General features: G+C 45.6%; 1 protein-coding gene across 1 annotated transcript in view; it reads right to left on the reverse strand.

Moving 5' to 3' along the window:
* Positions 1-2,238: 2,238 nt before the first annotated feature.
* Positions 2,239-20,086, reverse strand: part of CTSE (cathepsin E) — an 81,167-nt gene continuing 63,319 nt past the window's right edge. Inside the window, exon 8 of the mRNA XM_063957253.1 lies at positions 2,239-4,149. Coding sequence (XP_063813323.1) covers positions 3,970-4,149 — 180 coding nt within the window. The 3' untranslated portion in view covers positions 2,239-3,969. The remainder of the gene's footprint in view (positions 4,150-20,086) is intronic.

The raw sequence follows: 20,086 nt of genomic DNA on the forward strand, positions 1-20,086 counted from the left end.
TAACTTTCATTTTGAAGGACTTCCTGGTAAACTAAGACCACCCCAGCAAGGCAGCAGCCAGCAGCACCCAGAAAAAGCAGCCCAGAGACGGAGGGGATGCCCGCTGCTGGGAACCTCCCGGGATCACCCCCGCCCCAAGCTGGACACAGCAGCCAGCACATGGTAGGTACACCCTGGCGTGGAGTCATCTGTGCTACCCAGAAGCGGAGCCGGCGTGCCCCCCCAGTGTCAGTGGCCTGTACAGTGACAGTAGTAGATATAGTGGCGGCGGCGGCTGTGCCGGGGGGTTGTCACAGGGAGCAGCGACCCTGATGCGATTTATCATTGCTGCCTTGGTGTAGCCAGGACGGAGCCGCATTGCGCTACTACATATCAGTTAGCAGAAAGCGAGGGAGGATGTAAACATGGAGAGTCTGGACCGGGTGGATCTGTAAGAGAGTCTGTTGAAGTGGGTAAGCATGGAAACAGCAGCAGCAGGGCTGCCCCATCCCCCACCCCCAGGCCCTGCACACACTGCCGACTACTGTCATTGTTTCATAACCCGAGCCGGGTGTAGTCTATATGGGAGCTGTTCTCCCAGGGGTCACTATGTAATGGGCCTCTGGGCTATATACTGTACTTGCCAGTTTGATGCTTATAGCGCCAGCATAATTTGACACTAATGTCGGTCATTTTGGACAATTTAATTTTCACCCCTCCCCCCCAATGCTGATTGGGGCTCAACGTGGACTTAAACGGCATTGGGAGTGTCACTATTCATCTCCGCGACCCTGATATCTATGAATTTTTACATGTCACCCCCTTTCCACCCCCAACCCTAGGGTTGCTAGGGGTGTCTTACCCCTACAGTTTTTTTTTCTTTAGATTGTAAGTCATTTATGTACCAAGTTTGGTGTAAATTGCTCCAGGCATTCCAGAGTTATGCCGAAAACTATGGATTTTTACATGTCACCGCCTTCCCACCCCCACCCCTACAGTATTTGTTTCCATATCGAAAGTGATATGTGTACCAAGTTTGGTGTAAATTGCCCCAGGCATTCCAGAGTTGTGCTGGTACACGCACACACACACACACACACACACACACACACACACACACACACACACACACACACACACACACACACACACACACACACATCTATATATATATATATATATATATATAAAACCTGTTTTAAATAAAAGTTATTTGCACTATGTGCGCCCCCTTCTTTTGTTTCTGTATTTAGAGTATCTCACTCCAGGAGTCCGGAGTTTCTACAGGAGGGGTACAGCGGTTTATGAAAGGCTTGAAACCCAGTGCTATATCCGAGAGTCTTGGTGACCTTGAGGATTTCTTCCCATTTATTAAGTGGAAACTGAATATTTACCAGCGCACCTGTACACCATTTTGTTGAATATATATATATATATATATATATATATATATATAAAACAAACAGTATATATATATATATATACACAGCACAGGGCTAAAATAGTAGTAGATCTTGGCGCAATATTAAAGAATAGATAGAAAAGAAAATACAGAAAATGCCAGACTGAATGAAATTAAAACACATTTAATAACAATTTAAACCTAAAACTTTCCAGGTGCATAAATGACCATCCTAAAATTACAAATGCACAATACATATATAAGGATTGGGCCGGTGCACACAATTCATATGCATAAACTTTTTGCCGGTACCAATATAATATTAATTCAGTAAGAAAAAGTCATGCAGAAAGTCACAGCCTAATCGGCCCTGAATGTCTTGAGACCTGTTATCCTTTGCCACACGGGCTTCCAATAGATTTGATCCCTGACGAAGGCCCTGAGGGGGGGAAACGCGTTGGAAGCTGCACCAAGTGGAAGGAAGAACCCAGGCTGACCCTGACGCTGATCGTACACACCCCGCGCACACCCCAGGAAGCCGGAGACCGCGAAACAGGAAGCAGCAGTGCCGCACTGCAGCGCCGGCGCATGCGCGGTTCAGACCCGAACGCTACGCTGCAAAAAACTGCAGCGTGCGATCGGGTCACAATGACCCCCATTGATCCCCATGGCTACATGCATTTTCAAGTGAGAGGGCCCATTTAGCAGTTTTAGCTCTTTAAAACTTGCTGCGTATGATAAATGGTGCTTTAGCCAATCAGCTCCTGTAATTTTTCAAACACATACCAGGAGCTGATTGGCTGGAGCATCATTTATTATATGCAACAAGTTTTAATAACTAAAACTCGTTGGGGCCCCTAGGTTTCTTGTAGCCACTTATACTGTATGGAACCACTTGTAAAACAGAATGCATGAGTAAGCCCTGAAAAGTACTGTATCAGTGTATTTTCATATATTTTCATTAACAAATAGACCTTACTGACTGCTTTGGGAATCATTTACATTTGGATGTAAGTAATTTTTATGACATGCCTCTCAGATGTAGCATTACTCATCACTTTAACATTGTGCTTATAGGTGTTGCTTTCACAATCTCCCCAAAATGGTTTTTCAAAAGTAGGCAAGTATGGACCATTCAGAATTCAACAACACAAGCATTGTGCTCTGGCCAAGAAAAATATATTAAACGTAATATGTAATTTAGTGGTACTTACAAGGGGGTGTAGTATGGTATGCCGGCGGCCGGGCAACCGGCGACCAGCATACCCGCGCCGGGAGCCCGACCGCCGGCATACCGACAGTGTGGCGAGCGCAAAGGAGCCCCTTGCGGGCACGGTGGCACGCTACACGCGACACGCTATTTTATTCTCCCTCCAGGGGGGTTGTGGACCCCCACGAGGGAGAATAGGTGTCGGTATGCCGGGTGTCGGGATCCCGGGGCCGGTATACTGTGCGCCGGGATCCCGACATTTGGCATACTGAAGACCACCCTTACAAGGAGAAGAGAAGTAAACAACAAACTTTGAAAGAACAGAGTAGTAATTACAATATGGTTATTTCCCTTATTATAGGTTAGTGATCATTCTTCACCATACCAAATGTTAATTTTAGATATATTTTATTTTCAGTAACAATTATTTTATATTTGAGAACCTTACTAACTTTAAAAATGTGGAACGGCCATAGAGACATATTTTGCGTCATCTTTTACAATGTAGCAAATAATGGGGGGGGGGGGCTGTTCACTGTGACAAGGTAAAAAGTAAGTGCTTTTGAAGAGTATAAAGCTAAATACACACTGTACAATATATTGGACGATATTGCGATCCACAACAGATTGCAATGACCTTCATATAGTGTGTACCTTACACATCCATATGTGTATCCATACACTATCCATACACTTCCTGAATCGACCGACTTGCAACTTCCAAATATCGCATCGGACGAACATTCTGGATTGGCATCAGTGGGTTAGCCATCAATGGTCATCACTGATGATATCATTGGTGGATAACCTTGATGGTATGACATCATTGACAAGTAACCAGAGATGGTTTCACCCACTGATGGTCATTCCTGCTCTATTGCTCACCAGGCAGCAAACCAATAAGAGTTAGGGACAAGGCTTCTTGTGTCGCATTAGGGGTGGAGTTATGCTCCATGTCCCGATGCCAGGGATATAAAAAAAACATTGTGGGGCTCTGTGCCATCGATGGAGGATTCTAGATGGATATTGTTGTAAACTAGAGTGATTAGTTATCAAAAAGTTTAGCAATGATATGCTGCAAAATATTACTGCCCATGTTTCATCATACAAGTGGATTAGCTGAGTGTGATAATTTGCCTTATTATATGAAATGTTTCTACTTCTCATTATGACACAGCTGACTAATAAAAATCTGGATATACTGTAAGCAATAGTTTACATAGGATTATTTTAATGCATAGATATGTCCATTATGTCTGCGGTTAATCACACATGCATGTAACAATTATACTGCCAGCTTTTCTTCAAGATATTTTGCAAAAAAGGTATTTCAGTTATTAGATTTAAAAGTTCTTTCTAAAAATCCAGAAGCAATAGCTCACACCCCATTTGTTACAGATGGATAGGAAAGTGCTGGGGCAAATCCCACTCTATTGTTTCCCCGATCAAACACAGAGTAATACTGTCCAATGAAAACATCTCCCAGAATCCACAGGGGTCCTGAAGGGGGCGGTATGTCCATACCTTCGAAGCCACTGCTGCAGTAATCTCCCCCATCCTATGTAGGAAAGGAGAGGGCATGTTAATTGATCGTTTAGTTATAAAACTTTTAACCAGACTTCTCCACACAGATATATTTAAATACAAAATAAGAGTAGAAATAAATAATAGTACAGGTTGAGTATCCCTTATCCAAAATGCTTGGGACCAGAGGTATTTTGGATATCGGATTTTTCCGTATTTTGGAATAATTAGATACCATAATGAGATATCATGGCGATGGGACCTAAATCTAAGCACAGAATGCATTTATGTCACATATACACCCTAAACACACAGCCTGAAGGTAATTTTAGCCAATATTTTTTATAACTTTGTGCATTAAACAAAGTGTGTGTACATTCACACATTTCATTTATGTTTCATATACACCTTATATACACAGCCTGAAGGTCATTTAATACAATATTATTAATAACTTTGTGTATTAAACAAAGTTTGTGTACATTGAGCCATCAAAAAAACAAAGGTTTCACTATCTCACTCTCACTCAAAAAAGTACGTATTTCGGAATATTCCGTATTTCGGAATATTTGGATATGGGATACTCAACCTGTAATAATTAGTTATGAGCGGATTAGGTTCCTCGGAAACCGAACCCCCCCGAACTTCACCCATTTTACACGGGTCCGAGGCATACTCGGATTCTCCCGTATGGCTCGGTTAACCCGAGCGCGCCCGAACGTCATCATCCCGCTGTCGGATTCTCGCGAGATTCGGATTCTATATAAGGAGCCGCGCGTCGCCGCCATTTTCACTCGTGCATTGGAAATGTTAGGGAGAGGACATAGCTGGCGTCCTCTCTGTTTATTAATGTTGCTGCAAATGTTTGTGCTTATTGCTTAATTGTGGGGACTGGGGAGCAGCTGTATTATATAGGAGGAGTACAGTGCAGAGTTTTGCTGATCAGTGACCACCAGTTTTATCCGTTCTCTGCCTGAAAAACGCTCCATATCTGTGCTCAGTGTGCTGCATAAATCTGTGCTCACACTGCTTTATTGTGGGGACTGGGGACCAGCAGTATTATATAGCAGGAGTACAGTGCAGAGTTTTGCTGACCAGTGACCACCAGTATACGTTGTCTGCCTGAAAAACGCTCCATATCTGTGCTCAGTGTGCTGCATATATCTGTGCTCACACTGCTTTATTGTGGGTACTGGGGACCACCAGTATATTATATAGGAGGAGTACAGTGCAGAGTTTTGCTGACCAGTGACCACCAGTATATATAGCAGTACGGTACGGAAGGCCACTGCTCTACCTACTTCTGTGTCGTCAAGTATACTATCCATCTAGATTCTATACCTGTGGTGCATTTTAGTTTTGCTGTTTGCTGACAGTGACCACCAGTTTATATAGCAGTACGGTACGGAAGGCCACTGCTCTACCTACCTCTGTGTCGTCAAGTATACTATCCATCTAGATTCTATACCTGTGGTGCATTTTAGTTTTGCAGTTTGCTGACAGTGACCACCAGTATATATAGCAGTACGGTACGGAAGGCCACTGCTCTACCTACCTCTGTGTCGTCAAGTATACTATCCATCTAGATTCTATACCTGTGGTGCATTTTAGTTTTGCAGTTTGCTGACAGTGACCACCAGTATATATAGCAGTACGGTACGGAAGGCCACTGCTCTACCTACCTCTGTGTCGTCAAGTATACTATCCATCTAGATTCTATACCTGTGGTGCATTTTAGTTTTGCAGTTTGCTGACAGTGACCACCAGTATATATAGCAGTACGGTACGGAAGGCCACTGCTCTACCTACCTCTGTGTCGTCAAGTATACTATCCATCCATACCTGTGGTGCATTTCAGTTGTGCACAGTATATATAGTAGTAGGCCATTGCTATTGATACTGGCATATAATTCCACACATTAAAAAATGGAGAACAAAAATGTGGAGGTTAAAATAGGGAAAGATCAAGATCCACTTCCACCTCGTGCTGAAGCTGCTGCCACTAGTCATGGCCGAGACGATGAAATGCCATCAACGTCGTCTGCCAAGGCCGATGCCCAATGTCATAGTAGAGAGCATGTAAAATCCAAAAAGCAAAAGTTCAGTAAAATGACCCAAAAATCAAAATTGAAAGCGTCTGATGAGAAGCGTAAACTTGCCAATATGCCATTTACGACACGGAGTGGCAAGGAACGGCTGAGGCCCTGGCCTATGTTCATGGCTAGTGGTTCAGATTCACATGAGGATGGAAGCACTCACCCTCTCGCTAGAAAAATGAAAAGACTTAAGCTGGCAAAAGCACAGCAAAGAACTGTGCGTTCTTCAAAATCACAAATCCCCAAGGAGAGTCCAATTGTGTCGGTTGCGATGCCTGACCTTCCCAACACTGGACGGGAAGAGCTTGCACCTTCCACCATTTGCACTCCCCCTGCAAGTGCTGGAAGGAGCACCCGCAGTCCAGTTCCTGATAGTCAAATTGAAGATGTCACTGTTGAAGTACACCAGGATGAGGATATGGGTGTTGCTGGCGCTGGGGAGGAAATTGACAAGGAGGATTCTGATGGTGAGGTGGTTTGTTTAAGTCAGGCACCCGGGGAGACACCTGTTGTCCATGGGACGAATATGGCCATTGACATGCCTGGTCAAAATACAAAAAAAATCACCTCTTCGGTGTGGAATTATTTCAACACAAATGCGGACAACTGGTGTCAAGCCGTGTGTTGCCTTTGTCAAGCTGTAATAAGTAGGGGTAAGGACGTTAACCACCTAGGGACATCCTCCCTTATACGTCACCTGGGCCGCATTCATCAGAAGTCAGTGACAAGTTCAAAAACTTTGGATGACAGCGGAAGCAGTCCACTGACCACTAAATCCCTTCCTCTTGTAACCAAGCTCCTGCAAACCACACCACCAACTCCCTCAGTGTCAATTTCCACCTTACACAGGAAAGCCAATAGTCCTGCAGGCCATGTTACTGGCAAGTATGACGAGTCCTCTCCTGCCTGGGATTCCTCCGATTCATCCTTGAGTGTAATGCCTACTGCTGCTGGCGCTGCTGTTGTTGCTGCTGGGAGTCGATCGTCATCCCAGACGGGAAGTCGGAAGACCACTTGTACTACTTCCAGTAAGCAATTGACTGTCCAACAGTCTTTTGCGAGGAAGATGAAATATCACAGCAGTCATCCTGCTGCAAAGCGGATAACTCAGGTCTTGTCAGCCTGGGTGGTGAGAAACGTGTGTCCGGTATCCACCGTTAATTCACAGGCAACTAGAGACTTGATTGAGGTACTGTGTCCCCGGTACCAAATACCATCTAGGTTCCATTTCTCTAGGCAGGCGATACCGAAAATGTACACAGACGTCAGAAAAAGAGTCACCAGTGTCCTAAAAAATGCAGTTGTACCCAATGTCCACTTAACCACGGACATGTGGACAAGTGAAGCAGGGCAGACTCAGGACTATATGACTGTGACAGCCCACTGGGTAGATGTATTGCCTCCCGCAGCAAGAACAGCAGCGGCGGCACCAGTAGCAGCATCTCGCAAACGCCAACTCGTTCCTAAGCAGGCTACGCTTTGTATCACCGCTTTCCAGAAGAGGCACACAGCTGACAACCTCTTACGGAAACTGAGGAACATCATCGCTGAATGGCTTACCCCAATTGGACTCTCCTGGGGATTTGTGACATCGGACAATGCCAGCAATATTGTGCGTGCATTACATCTGGGCAAATTCCAGCACGTCCCATGTTTTGCACATACATTGAATTTGGTGGTGCAGAATTATTTAAAAAACGACAGGGGCGTGCAAGAGATGCTGTCGGTGGCCCGAAGAATTGCGGGCCACTTTCGGCATTCAGCCACCGCGTGCCGAAGACTGGAGCACCAGCAAACACTCCTGAACCTGCCCTGCCATCATCTGAAGCAAGAGGTGGTAACGAGGTCGAAATCAACCCTCAATATGCTTCAGAGGATGGAGGAGCAGCAAAAGGCCATTCAAGCCTATACATCTGCCCACGATATAGGCAAAGGAGGGGGAATGCACCTGACTCAAGCGCAGTGGAGAATGATTTCAACGTTGTGCAAGGTTCTGCAACCCTTTGAACTTGCCACACGTGAAGTCAGTTCAGACACTGCCAGCCTGAGTCAGGTCATTCCCCTCATCAGGCTTTTGCAGAAGAAGCTGGAGACATTGAAGGAGGAGCTAAAACAGAGCGATTCCGCTAGGCATGTGGGACTTGTGGATGGAGCCCTTAATTCGCTTAACCAGGATTCACGGGTGGTCAATCTGTTGATATCAGAGCACTACATTTTGGCCACCGTGCTCGATCCTAGATTTAAAACCTATGTTGTATCTCTCTTTCCAGCAGACACAAGTCTGCAGAGGTTCAAAGACCTGCTGGTGAGAAAATTGTCAAGTCAAGCGGAACGTGACCCTTCACATTCTCCCGCAACTGGGGGTGCGAGGAAAAGGCTAAGAATTCCGAGCCCACCCGCTGGCGGTGATGCAGAGCAGTCTGGAGCGAGTGCTGACATCTGGTCCGGACTGAAGGACCTGCCAACGATTACTGACATGTCGTCTACTGTCACTGCATATGATTCTCTCACCATTGAAAGAATGGTGGAGGATTATATGAGTGACCGCATCCAAGTAGGCACGTCAGACAGTCCGTACGTATACTGGCAGGAAAAAGAGGCAATTTGGAGGCCCTTGCACAAACTGGCTTTATTCTACCTAAGTTGCCCTCCCTCCAGTGTGTACTCCGAAAGAGTGTTTAGTGCAGCCGCTCACCTTGTCAGCAATCGGCGTACGAGGTTACTTCCAGAAAATGTGGAGAAGATGATGTTCATCAAAATGAATTATAATCAATTCCTCCGTGGAGACATTCACCAGCAGCAATTGCCTCCAGAAAGTACACAGGGATCTGAGATGGTGGATTCCAGTGGGGACGAACTAATAATCTGTGAGGAGGGGGATGTACACGGTGAAAGGGGTGAGGAATCGGAGGATGATGATGAGGTGGACATCTTGCCTCTGTAGAGCCAGTTTGTGCAAGGAGAGATTGATTGCTTCTTTTTTGGTGGGGGCCCAAACCAACCAGTCATTTCAGTCACAGTCGTGTGGCAGACCCTGTCGCTGAAATGATGGGTTCGTTAAAGTGTGCATGTCCTGTTTATACAACATAAGGGTGGGTGAGAGGGCCCAAGGACAATTCCATCTTGCACCTCTTTTTTCTTTCATTTTTCTTTGCATCATGTGCTGTTTGGGGACTATTTTTTTGAAGTGCCATCCTGCCTGACACTGCAGTGCCACTCCTAGATGGGCCAGGTGTTTGTGTCGGCCACTTGTGTCGCTTAGCTTAGCCTTCCAGCGACCTCGGTGCAAATTTTAGGACTAAAAATAATATTGTGAGGTGTGAGGTGTTCAGAATAGACTGAAAATCAGTGGAAATTATGGTTATTGAGGTTAATAATACTATGGGATCAAAATGACCCCCAAATGCTATGATTTAAGCTGTTTTTTTAGGGTTTTTTGTAAAAAACACCCGAATCCAAAACACACCCGAATCCGACCAAAAATTTTCAGGGAGGTTTTGGCAAAACGCGTCCGAATCCAAAACACGGCCGTGGAACCGAATCCAAAACCAAAACACAAAACCCGAAAAATTTCCGGTGCACATCTCTAGTAATAATCAGTTGAAGAAAGAAATATTATATTAACCAGCTCTGAAACAAGATGACTCACAGGGTCAGAAAGCCAGAGTGGCCTTTGTACACCAGGGAATTCAGATTAATGCAGTGAAAGATTTGTTGCATGAAATGAAGTTGATGTCTTGCTGGGTACACATTAGAACGACGGGCAACCTGCCCGATTGTCGGGACGAATTCCGTCTGTCCAGGACCATCCGAGATTGCATGTAAACACTGTGCGATATAATGGACGATGGAATTACATCTTGTTCCGTCCTCCATTACACTGCAACACCTCACACACGATATCTTCTGATTAGCTGTGTAGCGCGGCCAGCTAGAAGAAATCGTGTGTGACTCACACGAGCACACAATCAAGCATACACTCTGCAGTATATGCACAATTTGATTGTACGATTTTCCCAGAAACAACAAATCACACAGATAGCATGCAAGTGTGTATTGCCACTAGCTGATTATTAGCGATGTATTTAATAAACATGCATAGCATGATGACATGATACATATTTGCTTTTCTTGTGCACTGAGCAGTAGAGTAAATGTAAACCATATCATAGGCAAATGCAGGGGATGGAGACAGTTGCTCTAAAATCAAACATTTGGAAACCCCCTTCCAGAAGTCCTGCATTTGCCCCTGTATGTGACCTGTGTAACCTAGTTTTAGAAGCAGAAATGGATAATTGATACTGTACCTATAACAATGTGATCAAAACTTAACTCTATAAACTGTAATTTTTTGTGGTTGATTAATGTACAACATTTGCCTGAAACCATAGAGACAAGAGAGGCAGTGACGTGTTTATAATGGGTTCAGTGTGTGTGTGTGCCCACACTGCACACGCTGCACCCATCTATGTGGTACTTACTTATCTGGAGTCCAGAGTCGGCAGCAGTAGCACTGGAAATTCAATGGGAAAATGGTGCCACGCCCATTTTCCCGGAGGCATGCAGTAGACTCTAGCACAGCGCTAGAGAATACTAGCTCTACCCCTCTCACAGAGGAGGGGGCCCAGACAGAGACAGCACACGGGCCCCCTTCTCTCTTGATATGCCCCTGCAGACTGGATCTCACTGAGCTTTATTTATGAATTGGATGCATGTAATGACGGCCACTTTAAAACACTAGACAGGCTTGCCGGAATCTCACCAATGCCTGCAAGTCGCAGGCTATTACACCCCCCACCCCTCCTCCCGATGCACACTTAGGGATGAGACAAGGTAGAAACATGTTGAATCACTCCTTACTTCATTATTTTACTAATAATACGTTTTGCTTTAGTCTCATATATAACTAAATGGATCAAGGGAGAGAAGAAAGAAACGCTGCATTGAGTGTGTGTCAAATTTTTGTGTTTAAACTTTAAAATAACTTTAGAAAAGCTTGCCAAGAAATGTTTCTACTGTACATCGCAGTACAGCTATGACTACCAATCTTCAATGTGAAAATGGTTGTGTGTCCTTCAACAACACCCTAACTTTGCTCCCTGTCCACTTTTATATCTCATTTCCATTATCTTGCTCTGATAATTTATCTGGTAGACTGGAACACTTACAGTACACTTAGCAATGGTAACACATGCGTTGCCTACTCCCCCCATTGGCTCGTACAAATTTCTCCCTCTCTGATGAGCTGTGGTGGAAACGTAATCATACCCCTGCAAACTGAGGTGTGAAGTGCAAATTTCATACTACAATTCAACAATTTAGCACTTCATAAATCTGTCAAAAAAGTTGTTCTGTGATCACATTCTAACTCTTTCTGCAGCTGAAAAACAAATAAATCTTCATGGAAGTCTGTCGCCATCTAGAAGTGGTGTAAGGTAATGCAGGGCCAAATAATAAAATATCTTTGTCTACAGGGGTATGGATCGTTGGGTCGACACAACTTAGATCGACAGTCATTAGGTCGACCACTGAAGGTCGGCATGGGCATTGGGTTGACGTGCACTTGGTCGACATGGGCATTATGTCGACATGTGAAAAGGTCGACATGAGTTTTTGGACTTTTTTGGTGTTGTTTTCTTCGTAACGTGACGGGAAACCCCAATCAGTGCACCGTGTCTCCTCGCATGGCTCGCTTCTCTTGCCATGCTTCAGGCAAGGTTACCGTTCCAAATTGTAGTCCACGTGGATTATAAAGTATGAAGAAGTCCAAAAATTTAAAAATAATGTGAAAAACTCATGTCGACCTTTTGACCTGTTGACCTAGTACATGTCGACCTAATGCCCACGTCAACCTAGTGCATGTCGATCTAATGCCCATGTCGACCTTCAGTGGTCGACATAATGACTGTCAACCTAAATTGTGTTGACCTAACGACTATAGTATGTTACATAGAAACATAGAATTTGGCGGCAGACAAGAACCATTTGGCCCATCTAGCCTGCCCGTTTAGGGTGCGATTATTAGTGTTAGGGGTAACAGTGTATTAGTGGTTTGAGTTAGGGGTTGGAATCGGATTAAGGGCAAGGGTTTTTGTATTAGTGTTATGGTAGTAGGATTAATTGTGAGGGCATGGGTATTTGTGTTAGGGTTTAAGATTTAGAGTGAGGGTTAGGGTATACACACATGTGGTTTGTGTCAGGTTCTATCCAGGGCCGAATTTAGGGGTCAGGCCGCCACTAGGCACTTTATTGGCCGCCCCTTCTTCATCACGTCATTGCCCCCTTCATTTCAGGTGTCAGTCCGGATGCCTCGAGACCACCAAAGCAGCGCAGTCAAGTTGTAATGACGATTAAATAAAAAAAGAATCTTCTAGACCTTATCAGCCAAGTGTGCCGCCTCTAGGCACGTGTCTCTCGTACCTAGTTGGAAATTCACTACTGGTTCTATATACACACACACACATGTGGCTTGTGTCTCGCTCTGTAAACACATATGTGGCTTGTGTGTCGCTCTGTATACATACATATAACTTGTGTCTTGCTCTGACTATTATAATTACCTACAGTGGCGTAACTAGGGCCCCGCAGCCCCTGTGGTCCCTTGGAGGCGCGCAGGGCTGCGGGGGCACCACCACTGATATCTGTTTTGGAAACGAGGACACGGGGGGCACAGTGCACACCTCTCCTGTGTGTCCCTTATAGGGCTCCGGCGGCAGCGGCATGTCTGTTAAATGAAGTGCCCATTCGTGAGCTCTGATTGGCTCATGAACCGGCACTTCATTTGACAGACACGCCGCTGCCGCCGGAGACCCAGGAGGGACACACAGGAGAGGCGCGCACTGTGCCCTCCGTGTCCTCTTTTCCAAAATGCACAGCAGCGGGGGAGCCTGGGGGGGAGGGGAGGGGGGTACCTGGCACCGGGAGAGCATATTTTGCACTGGGGGGGGCATAGTTGGCACTGGGGGGGCATATTTGGCACTGGGGGGGGCATATTTGGCACTGGGGGAACATATTTGGCACGGGGGGATAGTTGGCACTGGGGGGGAATATATGGCACTGGGGGAGCATATTTGGCACTGGGGGGGTATATGTGTACCTGGCACTGGGGGGGCATATTTGTCACTGGAGGTATGTGTGTAGCTGGCACTGGGGGGGCATATGTGTACCTGGCACTGTGGGGGGAAATCTGGCACTGGGGGCATATGTGGTACTGGGAGCACAGCCCTAGCAACAAGCATTACCCCCTGGTTACAAGCACAACACCCAGCTCATGAAATTCCTTGGCAACAAGCATTACCCCCTAGCAACGAGCATGACACCCAGTGCATGAAACACCTGGCAATGAATATTACCCCCTGGCAACAAGCTTGAAACCCAGCACATGATACCTCTGGCAACAAGCATAACACCTACCGCATGAAACCCCTGGCAACGAGAATGACACCCTGAGGATGAAAACCCTGGCACCGTGCATGGAACCAATGGCATGAAACCCCTGGCAACAAGCAGGTAATTTAAAAGTAGTGATGTGCACCGGAAATTTTTCGGGTTTTGGTTTTGGATTCGGTTCCGCAGCCGTGTTTTGGATTCGGACGCGTTTTGGCAAAACCTCCCTGAAATTTTTTTGTCGGATTCGGGTGTGTTTTGGATTTGGGTGTTTTTTTTACAAAAAACCCTCAAAAACAGCTTAAATCATAGAATTTGGGGGTCATTTTGATCCCATAGTATTATTAACCTCAATAACCATAATTTCCACTCATTTCCAGTCTATTCTGAACATCTCACACCTCACAATATTATTTTTAGTCCTAAAATTTGCACCCAGGTCGCTGGATGGCTAAGCTAAGCGACCCAAGTGGCTGACACAAACACCTGGCCCATCTAGGAGTGGCACTGCAGTGTCAGACAGGATGGCAGATTTAAAAAAAATAGTCCCCAAACAGCACATGATGCAAAGAAAAAAAGAGGTGCAATGAGGTAGCTGTGTGACTAAGCTAAGCGACCCAAGTGGCCGACACAAACACCTGGCCCATCTAGGAGTGGCACTGCAGTGTCAGACAGGATGGCAGATTTAAAAAATAGTCCCCAAACAACACATAATGCAAAGAAAAAAAGAGGTGCACCAAGGTCGCTGGATGGCTAAGCTAAGCGACCCAAGTGGCCGACGCAAACACCTGGTCCATCTAGGAGTGGCACTGCAGTGTAAGACAGGATGGCAGATTTAAAAAATAGTCCCCAAACAGCACATGATGTAAAGAAAAAAAGAGGTGCAATGAGGTAGCTGTGTGACTAAGCTAAGAGACCCAAGTGGCCGACACAAACACCTGGCCCATCTAGGAGTGGCACTGCAGTGTCAGACAGGATGGCAGATTTAAAAAAAAGTCCCCAAACAGCACATGATGCAAAGAAAAAAAGAGGTGCAATGAGGTAGCTGTGTGACTAAGCTAAGCGACTCAAGTGGCCGACACAAACACCTGGCCCATCTAGGAGTGGCACTGCAGTGTCAGACAGGATGGCAGATTTAAAAAATAGTCCCTAAACAGCACATGATGCAAAGAAAAAAAGAGGTGCACCAAGGTCGCTGGATGGCTAAGCTAAGCCACCCAAGTGGCCTACACAAACACCTGGCCCATCCAGGAGTGGCACGGCAGTGTCAGACAGGATAGCAGATTTAAAAAATACTCCCAAACAGCACCTGATGCAAAGAAAAAAAGAGGTGCAATGAGGTAGCTGTGTGACTAAGCTAAGCGACCCAAGTGGCCAACACAAACACCTGGCCCATCTAGGAGTGGCACTGCAGTTTTCTAGCGAGAGGATGAGTGCTTCCATCCTCATGTGAATCTGAACCACTATCCATGAACATAGGCCAGGGCCTCAGCCGTTCCTTGCCACTCCGTGTCGTAAATGGCATATTGGCAAGTTTACGCTTCTCATCAGACGCTTTTAATTTTGATTTTTGGCTAATTTTACTGAACTTTTGTAGTATACTTGACGACACAGAGGTAGAGCAGTGGACTACTGTACCGTACTGCTATATATATATATATATATATATATATATATATATATACTGGTGTTCACAAAATTTTGCACTGTCCTCCTACTATATACTGCGCACAACTAAAATGCAGCACAGGTATGGATGCATAGTATACTTGATGACACAGAGGTAGAGCAGTGGACTACTGTACCGTACTGCTATATATATATATATATACTGGTGGTCAGCAAAATTCTGCACTGTCCTCCTACTATATACTGCGCACAACTAAAATGCAGCACAGGTATGGATGCATAGTATACTTGACGACATAGAGGTAGAGCAGTGGACTACTGTACCATACTGCTATATATATACTGGTGGTCAGCAAAATTCTGCACTGTCCTCCTACTATATACTGCGCACAACTAAAATTCAGCACAGGTATGGATGCATAGTATACTTGACGACACAGAGGTAGAGCAATGGACTACTGTACCGTACTGCTATATATATACTGGTGGTCACAGCAAAATTCTGCACTGTCCTCCTACTATATACTACAATGCAGCACAGATATGGAGCGTTTTTCAGGCAGAGAACGTAGATATTTTCAGCACACTGAGCACAGATATTTGCAAGCACACTGAGCACAGATATTTGCAGCACACTGAGCACAGATATTTGCAGCACACTGAACACAGAAACTGAGAGAACGCAGCCACGTCCTCTCGCTATCATCTCCAAAGCACGAGTGAAAATGGCGGCGACGCGCGGCTCCTTATATAGAATACGAATCTCGCGAGAATCCGACAGTGGGATGATGACGTTCGGGCGCGCTCGGGTTAACCGAGCAAGGCGGGAAGATTTGAGTCTGCCTCGGAATCGTGTAAAATGGGTGAAGTTTGGGGGGGTTCGGATCCCAAGGAATCGAACCCGCTCATCACTATTTAAAAGTAATTAGAAGCCTTACTGTAGGACTTAATGTGTAATGGGCATTGTGGTGTGTGGCATAATGTATCACGGACATTGCGGTGTGTGTCATAATGTGTCACAGGCATTACGGTGTGTGGTATACTATATCACGGGCATTGTGGTATGTGGTATAATGTCTCAGGGAAATTGCAGTGTGTGGCATACTGTATCTTGGACATTAGGGTGTGTGTCATAATTAGTGATGTGTACCGGACATTTTTCGGGTTTTGTGTTTTGGTTTTGGATTCGGTTCCGCGGCCGTGTTTTGGATTCGGACGCGTTTTGGCAAAACCTCACCGAAATTTTTTTGTCAGATTCGGATGTGTTTTGGATTCGGGTGTTTTTTTCAAAAAACCCTAAAAAACAGCTTAAATCATAGAATTTGGGGGTCATTTTGATCCCATAGTATTATTAACCTCAATTACCATAATTTCCACTCATTTCCAGTCTATTCTGAACACCTCACAATATTATTTTTAGTCCTAAAATTTGCACCGAGGTCGCTGGATGGCTAAGCTAAGCGACACAAGTGGCCGACACAAACACCTGGCCATCTAGGAGTGGCACTGCAGTGTCAGGCAGGATGGCACTTCAAAAAAATAGTCCCCAAACAGCACATGATGCAAAGAAAAAAAGAGGCGCTCCAAGGTCGCTGTGTGACTAAGCTAAGCGACACAAGTGGCCGACACAAACACCTGGCCCATCTAGGAGTGGCACTGCAGTGTCAGACAGGATGGCACTTCAAAAAAAATTGTCCCCAAACAGCACATGATGCAAAGAAAAAAAGAGGCGCACCAAGGTCGCTGTGTGACTAAGCTAAGCGGCCTTCCGTACCGTACTGCTATATATACTGGTGGTCACTGTGTCAGCAAACTGCAAAACTAAAATGCACCACAGGTATAGAATGTAGATGGATAGTATACTTAATGACGACACAGAGGTAGGTACAGCAGTGGCCTTCCGTACCGTACTGCTGTATATACTGGTGGTCACTGTGTCAGCAAACTGCAAAACTAAAATGCACCACAGGTATAGAATGTAGATGGATAGTATACTTAATGACGACACAGAGGTAGGTACAGCAGTGGCCTTCCGTACCGTACTGCTGTATATACTGGTGGTCACTGTGTCAGCAAACTGCAAAACTAAAATGCACCACAGGTATAGAATGTAGATGGATAGTATACTTAATGACGACACAGAGGTAGATACAGCAGTGGCCTTCCGTACCGTACTGCTATATATATACTGGTGGTCACTGTGTCAGCAAACTGCAAAACTAAAATGCACCACAGGTATAGAATGTAGATGGGTAGTATACTTAATGACGACACAGAGGTAGGTACAGCAGTGGCCTTCCGTACCGTCCTGCTATATATACTGGTGGTCACTGTATCAGCAAACTGCAAAACTAAAATGCACCACAGGTATAGAATGTAGATGGGTAGTATACTTAATGACGACACAGAGGTAGGTACAGCAGTGGCCTACCGGTACGGTACGTAGTATACTGTATATATATATAATATACTATATAGTATACTGTATATATATAATATATACTATATAATATACTATATATAGTATACAGTACGGTACGTACTGCTATATATAGTATACTGGTGGTCACTGTGTCAGCAAACTGCACAACTGAAATGCACCACAGGTATAGAATCTAGATGGATAGTATACTTAATGACGACACAGAGGTAGGTACAGCAGTGGCCTACTGTACCGTAATGCTATATATTATATACTGGTGGTCACTGGTCAGCAAAACTCTGCACTGTACTCCTCCTATATAATATTATACTGGTGGTCCCCAGTCCCCACAATAAAGCAGCACACTGAGCACAGATAGGGAGTGTTTTTCAGGCAGACAACGTATACTGGTGGTCACTGTCAGCAAAACTCTGCACTGTACTCCTGCTATATAATACAGCTGCTCTCCAGTCCCCACAATTAAGCAGTGTGAGCACAGATATATGCAGCACACTGAGCACAGATAAGGAGCGTTTTTTCAGGCAGAGAACGGATAAAACTGGTGGTCACTGATCAGCAAAACTCTGCACTGTACTCCTCCTATATTATACAGCTGCTCCCCAGTCCTCCCCACAATTAAGCAATAAAGCACAATCAAGTTCAACAATAACGGAGAGGACGACAGCCACATCCTATCACTAACATTTCCAATGCACGAGTGAAAATGGCGGCGACGCGCGGCTGCTTATATAGAATCCGAATCTCGCGAGAATCCGACAGCGGGATGATGACGTTCGGGCGCGCTCGGGATAACCGAGCCATACGGGAGAATCCGAGTATGGCTCGGACCCGTGTAAAAAGGGTGAAGTTCGGGGGGTTCGGTTTCCGAGAAACCGAACCCGCTCATCACTAGTCATAATGTGTCACAGGCATTGTATGTGCTATAATGTATCAGGGGCATTGCAGTGTGTAGCATAATGTATAACGGGCATTGTGATGCATGGCATAATGTGTCACAGGCATTACGGCGTGGCATAATGAGTTGGGGGCATTATGGTGTGTGGCATATTGTGTCATGGGCATTATTGTGTGTGGCATAATGTCTAAGGGCCATTGCAGTATGTGGCATAATGTATACTGGGCATTACTATAAGGAGGAAAAATGACAAATAATGTAAGGGGCATGAATCAGGATTTTTTTTTTTCCTGTGGTGGCCGACGTCTGGGCGTGTAGTTTGCAAAACTGGGGTATAAATTAGTCTTTTCGGCAATGCCACGCCCCTTTATGCAAAGCCACGCCCATTTCAGCAAGGCCACGCCAAGGTGCGCGCAGATTCATCACTTTCTAGTTACGCCTCTGCTTACCTACTTTGTTGCCCCCTCCCCGGAAAGGGGCAGCCTGGTCGGCGAATAGGGAGCAAGGCCGGTGGGAGGGTGGGCTGTTTGGGGGGCGTGCCGAGAAAACAGGCACTGTATTACAGGGGGCCGGGCTACGATTCACTGCGAATTGCACCATTGTGTCCCCCTTGGACTGCCCACTTGTGCTCTGTTGTGGCCATCTGAGGGGTTTGTGGGGGGCTGGTGGTGGATGCGGGGGACTTGCCCACCTTTCCGGGGAAGAAAGGGGGGACACCTCCCAGTTTTTGGGAGCCTCCCGGCTGATCAGGGAGGGTAGGCTACTATGTTCTGTATGCACACAGATGGCTTGTGTATCACTCTATAGATATACATGTGGGTTGTGCCTTACTCTATGTACATGCATATATTCATGCTAAAAAAATCGGGGGTGTTCTGTGAGGCCACGCGCCGTTCCCAGTAGGATGCGTTTCCTTTTTAAAAACGCACACCTTCGGCACATGCAGAGACCTAATTTACACCACGACAATGTTGGGAGGTATGCAGTGCGTGTGGTGCATACGGGCTCCTGTGTCCAGGGGGGCCCACACCATACACTTTGCACCCATTTCTTCAATACTTACCTCTCAGGACTCCCACATTGGCAGCACTGCAAAATCATTAGGAAAATGACACAGCGTCCATTTTTCTGACATTTTGCGCATACGCAGTATGGAAATCACCAGAAAAGTGGATAGCACACCATTTTCCCAGAGAACTGAGCATGCGCAGTAGACTGAGAGTCAACTAGCCCACACTAACACACTACTGGCTAGAGAGGAGGGGGCCCAAACGGACCTCACATGGGCCACTTAGTATGTGTGGCTGATTTAATGTGTGTCGTTAGTAGCATATATTGTGGCTGACGCAGCGTGAGAGACACCAGTTTGCATAATGTAAACTGTGTGAAACTGCTCAGGAAACAAGTGACATGCCTCTGTACCCATGCAAATTTGAATCTGACATTCCACATTTGCAACTGGTCAATGACATTACAATAATAGGATTGGCTGATTGTGAATGCACTGCTAATAAACGCTTTC

The sequence above is a fragment of the Pseudophryne corroboree genome, chromosome 2, assembly GCF_028390025.1.
Source record: "Pseudophryne corroboree isolate aPseCor3 chromosome 2, aPseCor3.hap2, whole genome shotgun sequence".
NCBI classification, from domain to species: domain Eukaryota; kingdom Metazoa; phylum Chordata; class Amphibia; order Anura; family Myobatrachidae; genus Pseudophryne; species Pseudophryne corroboree.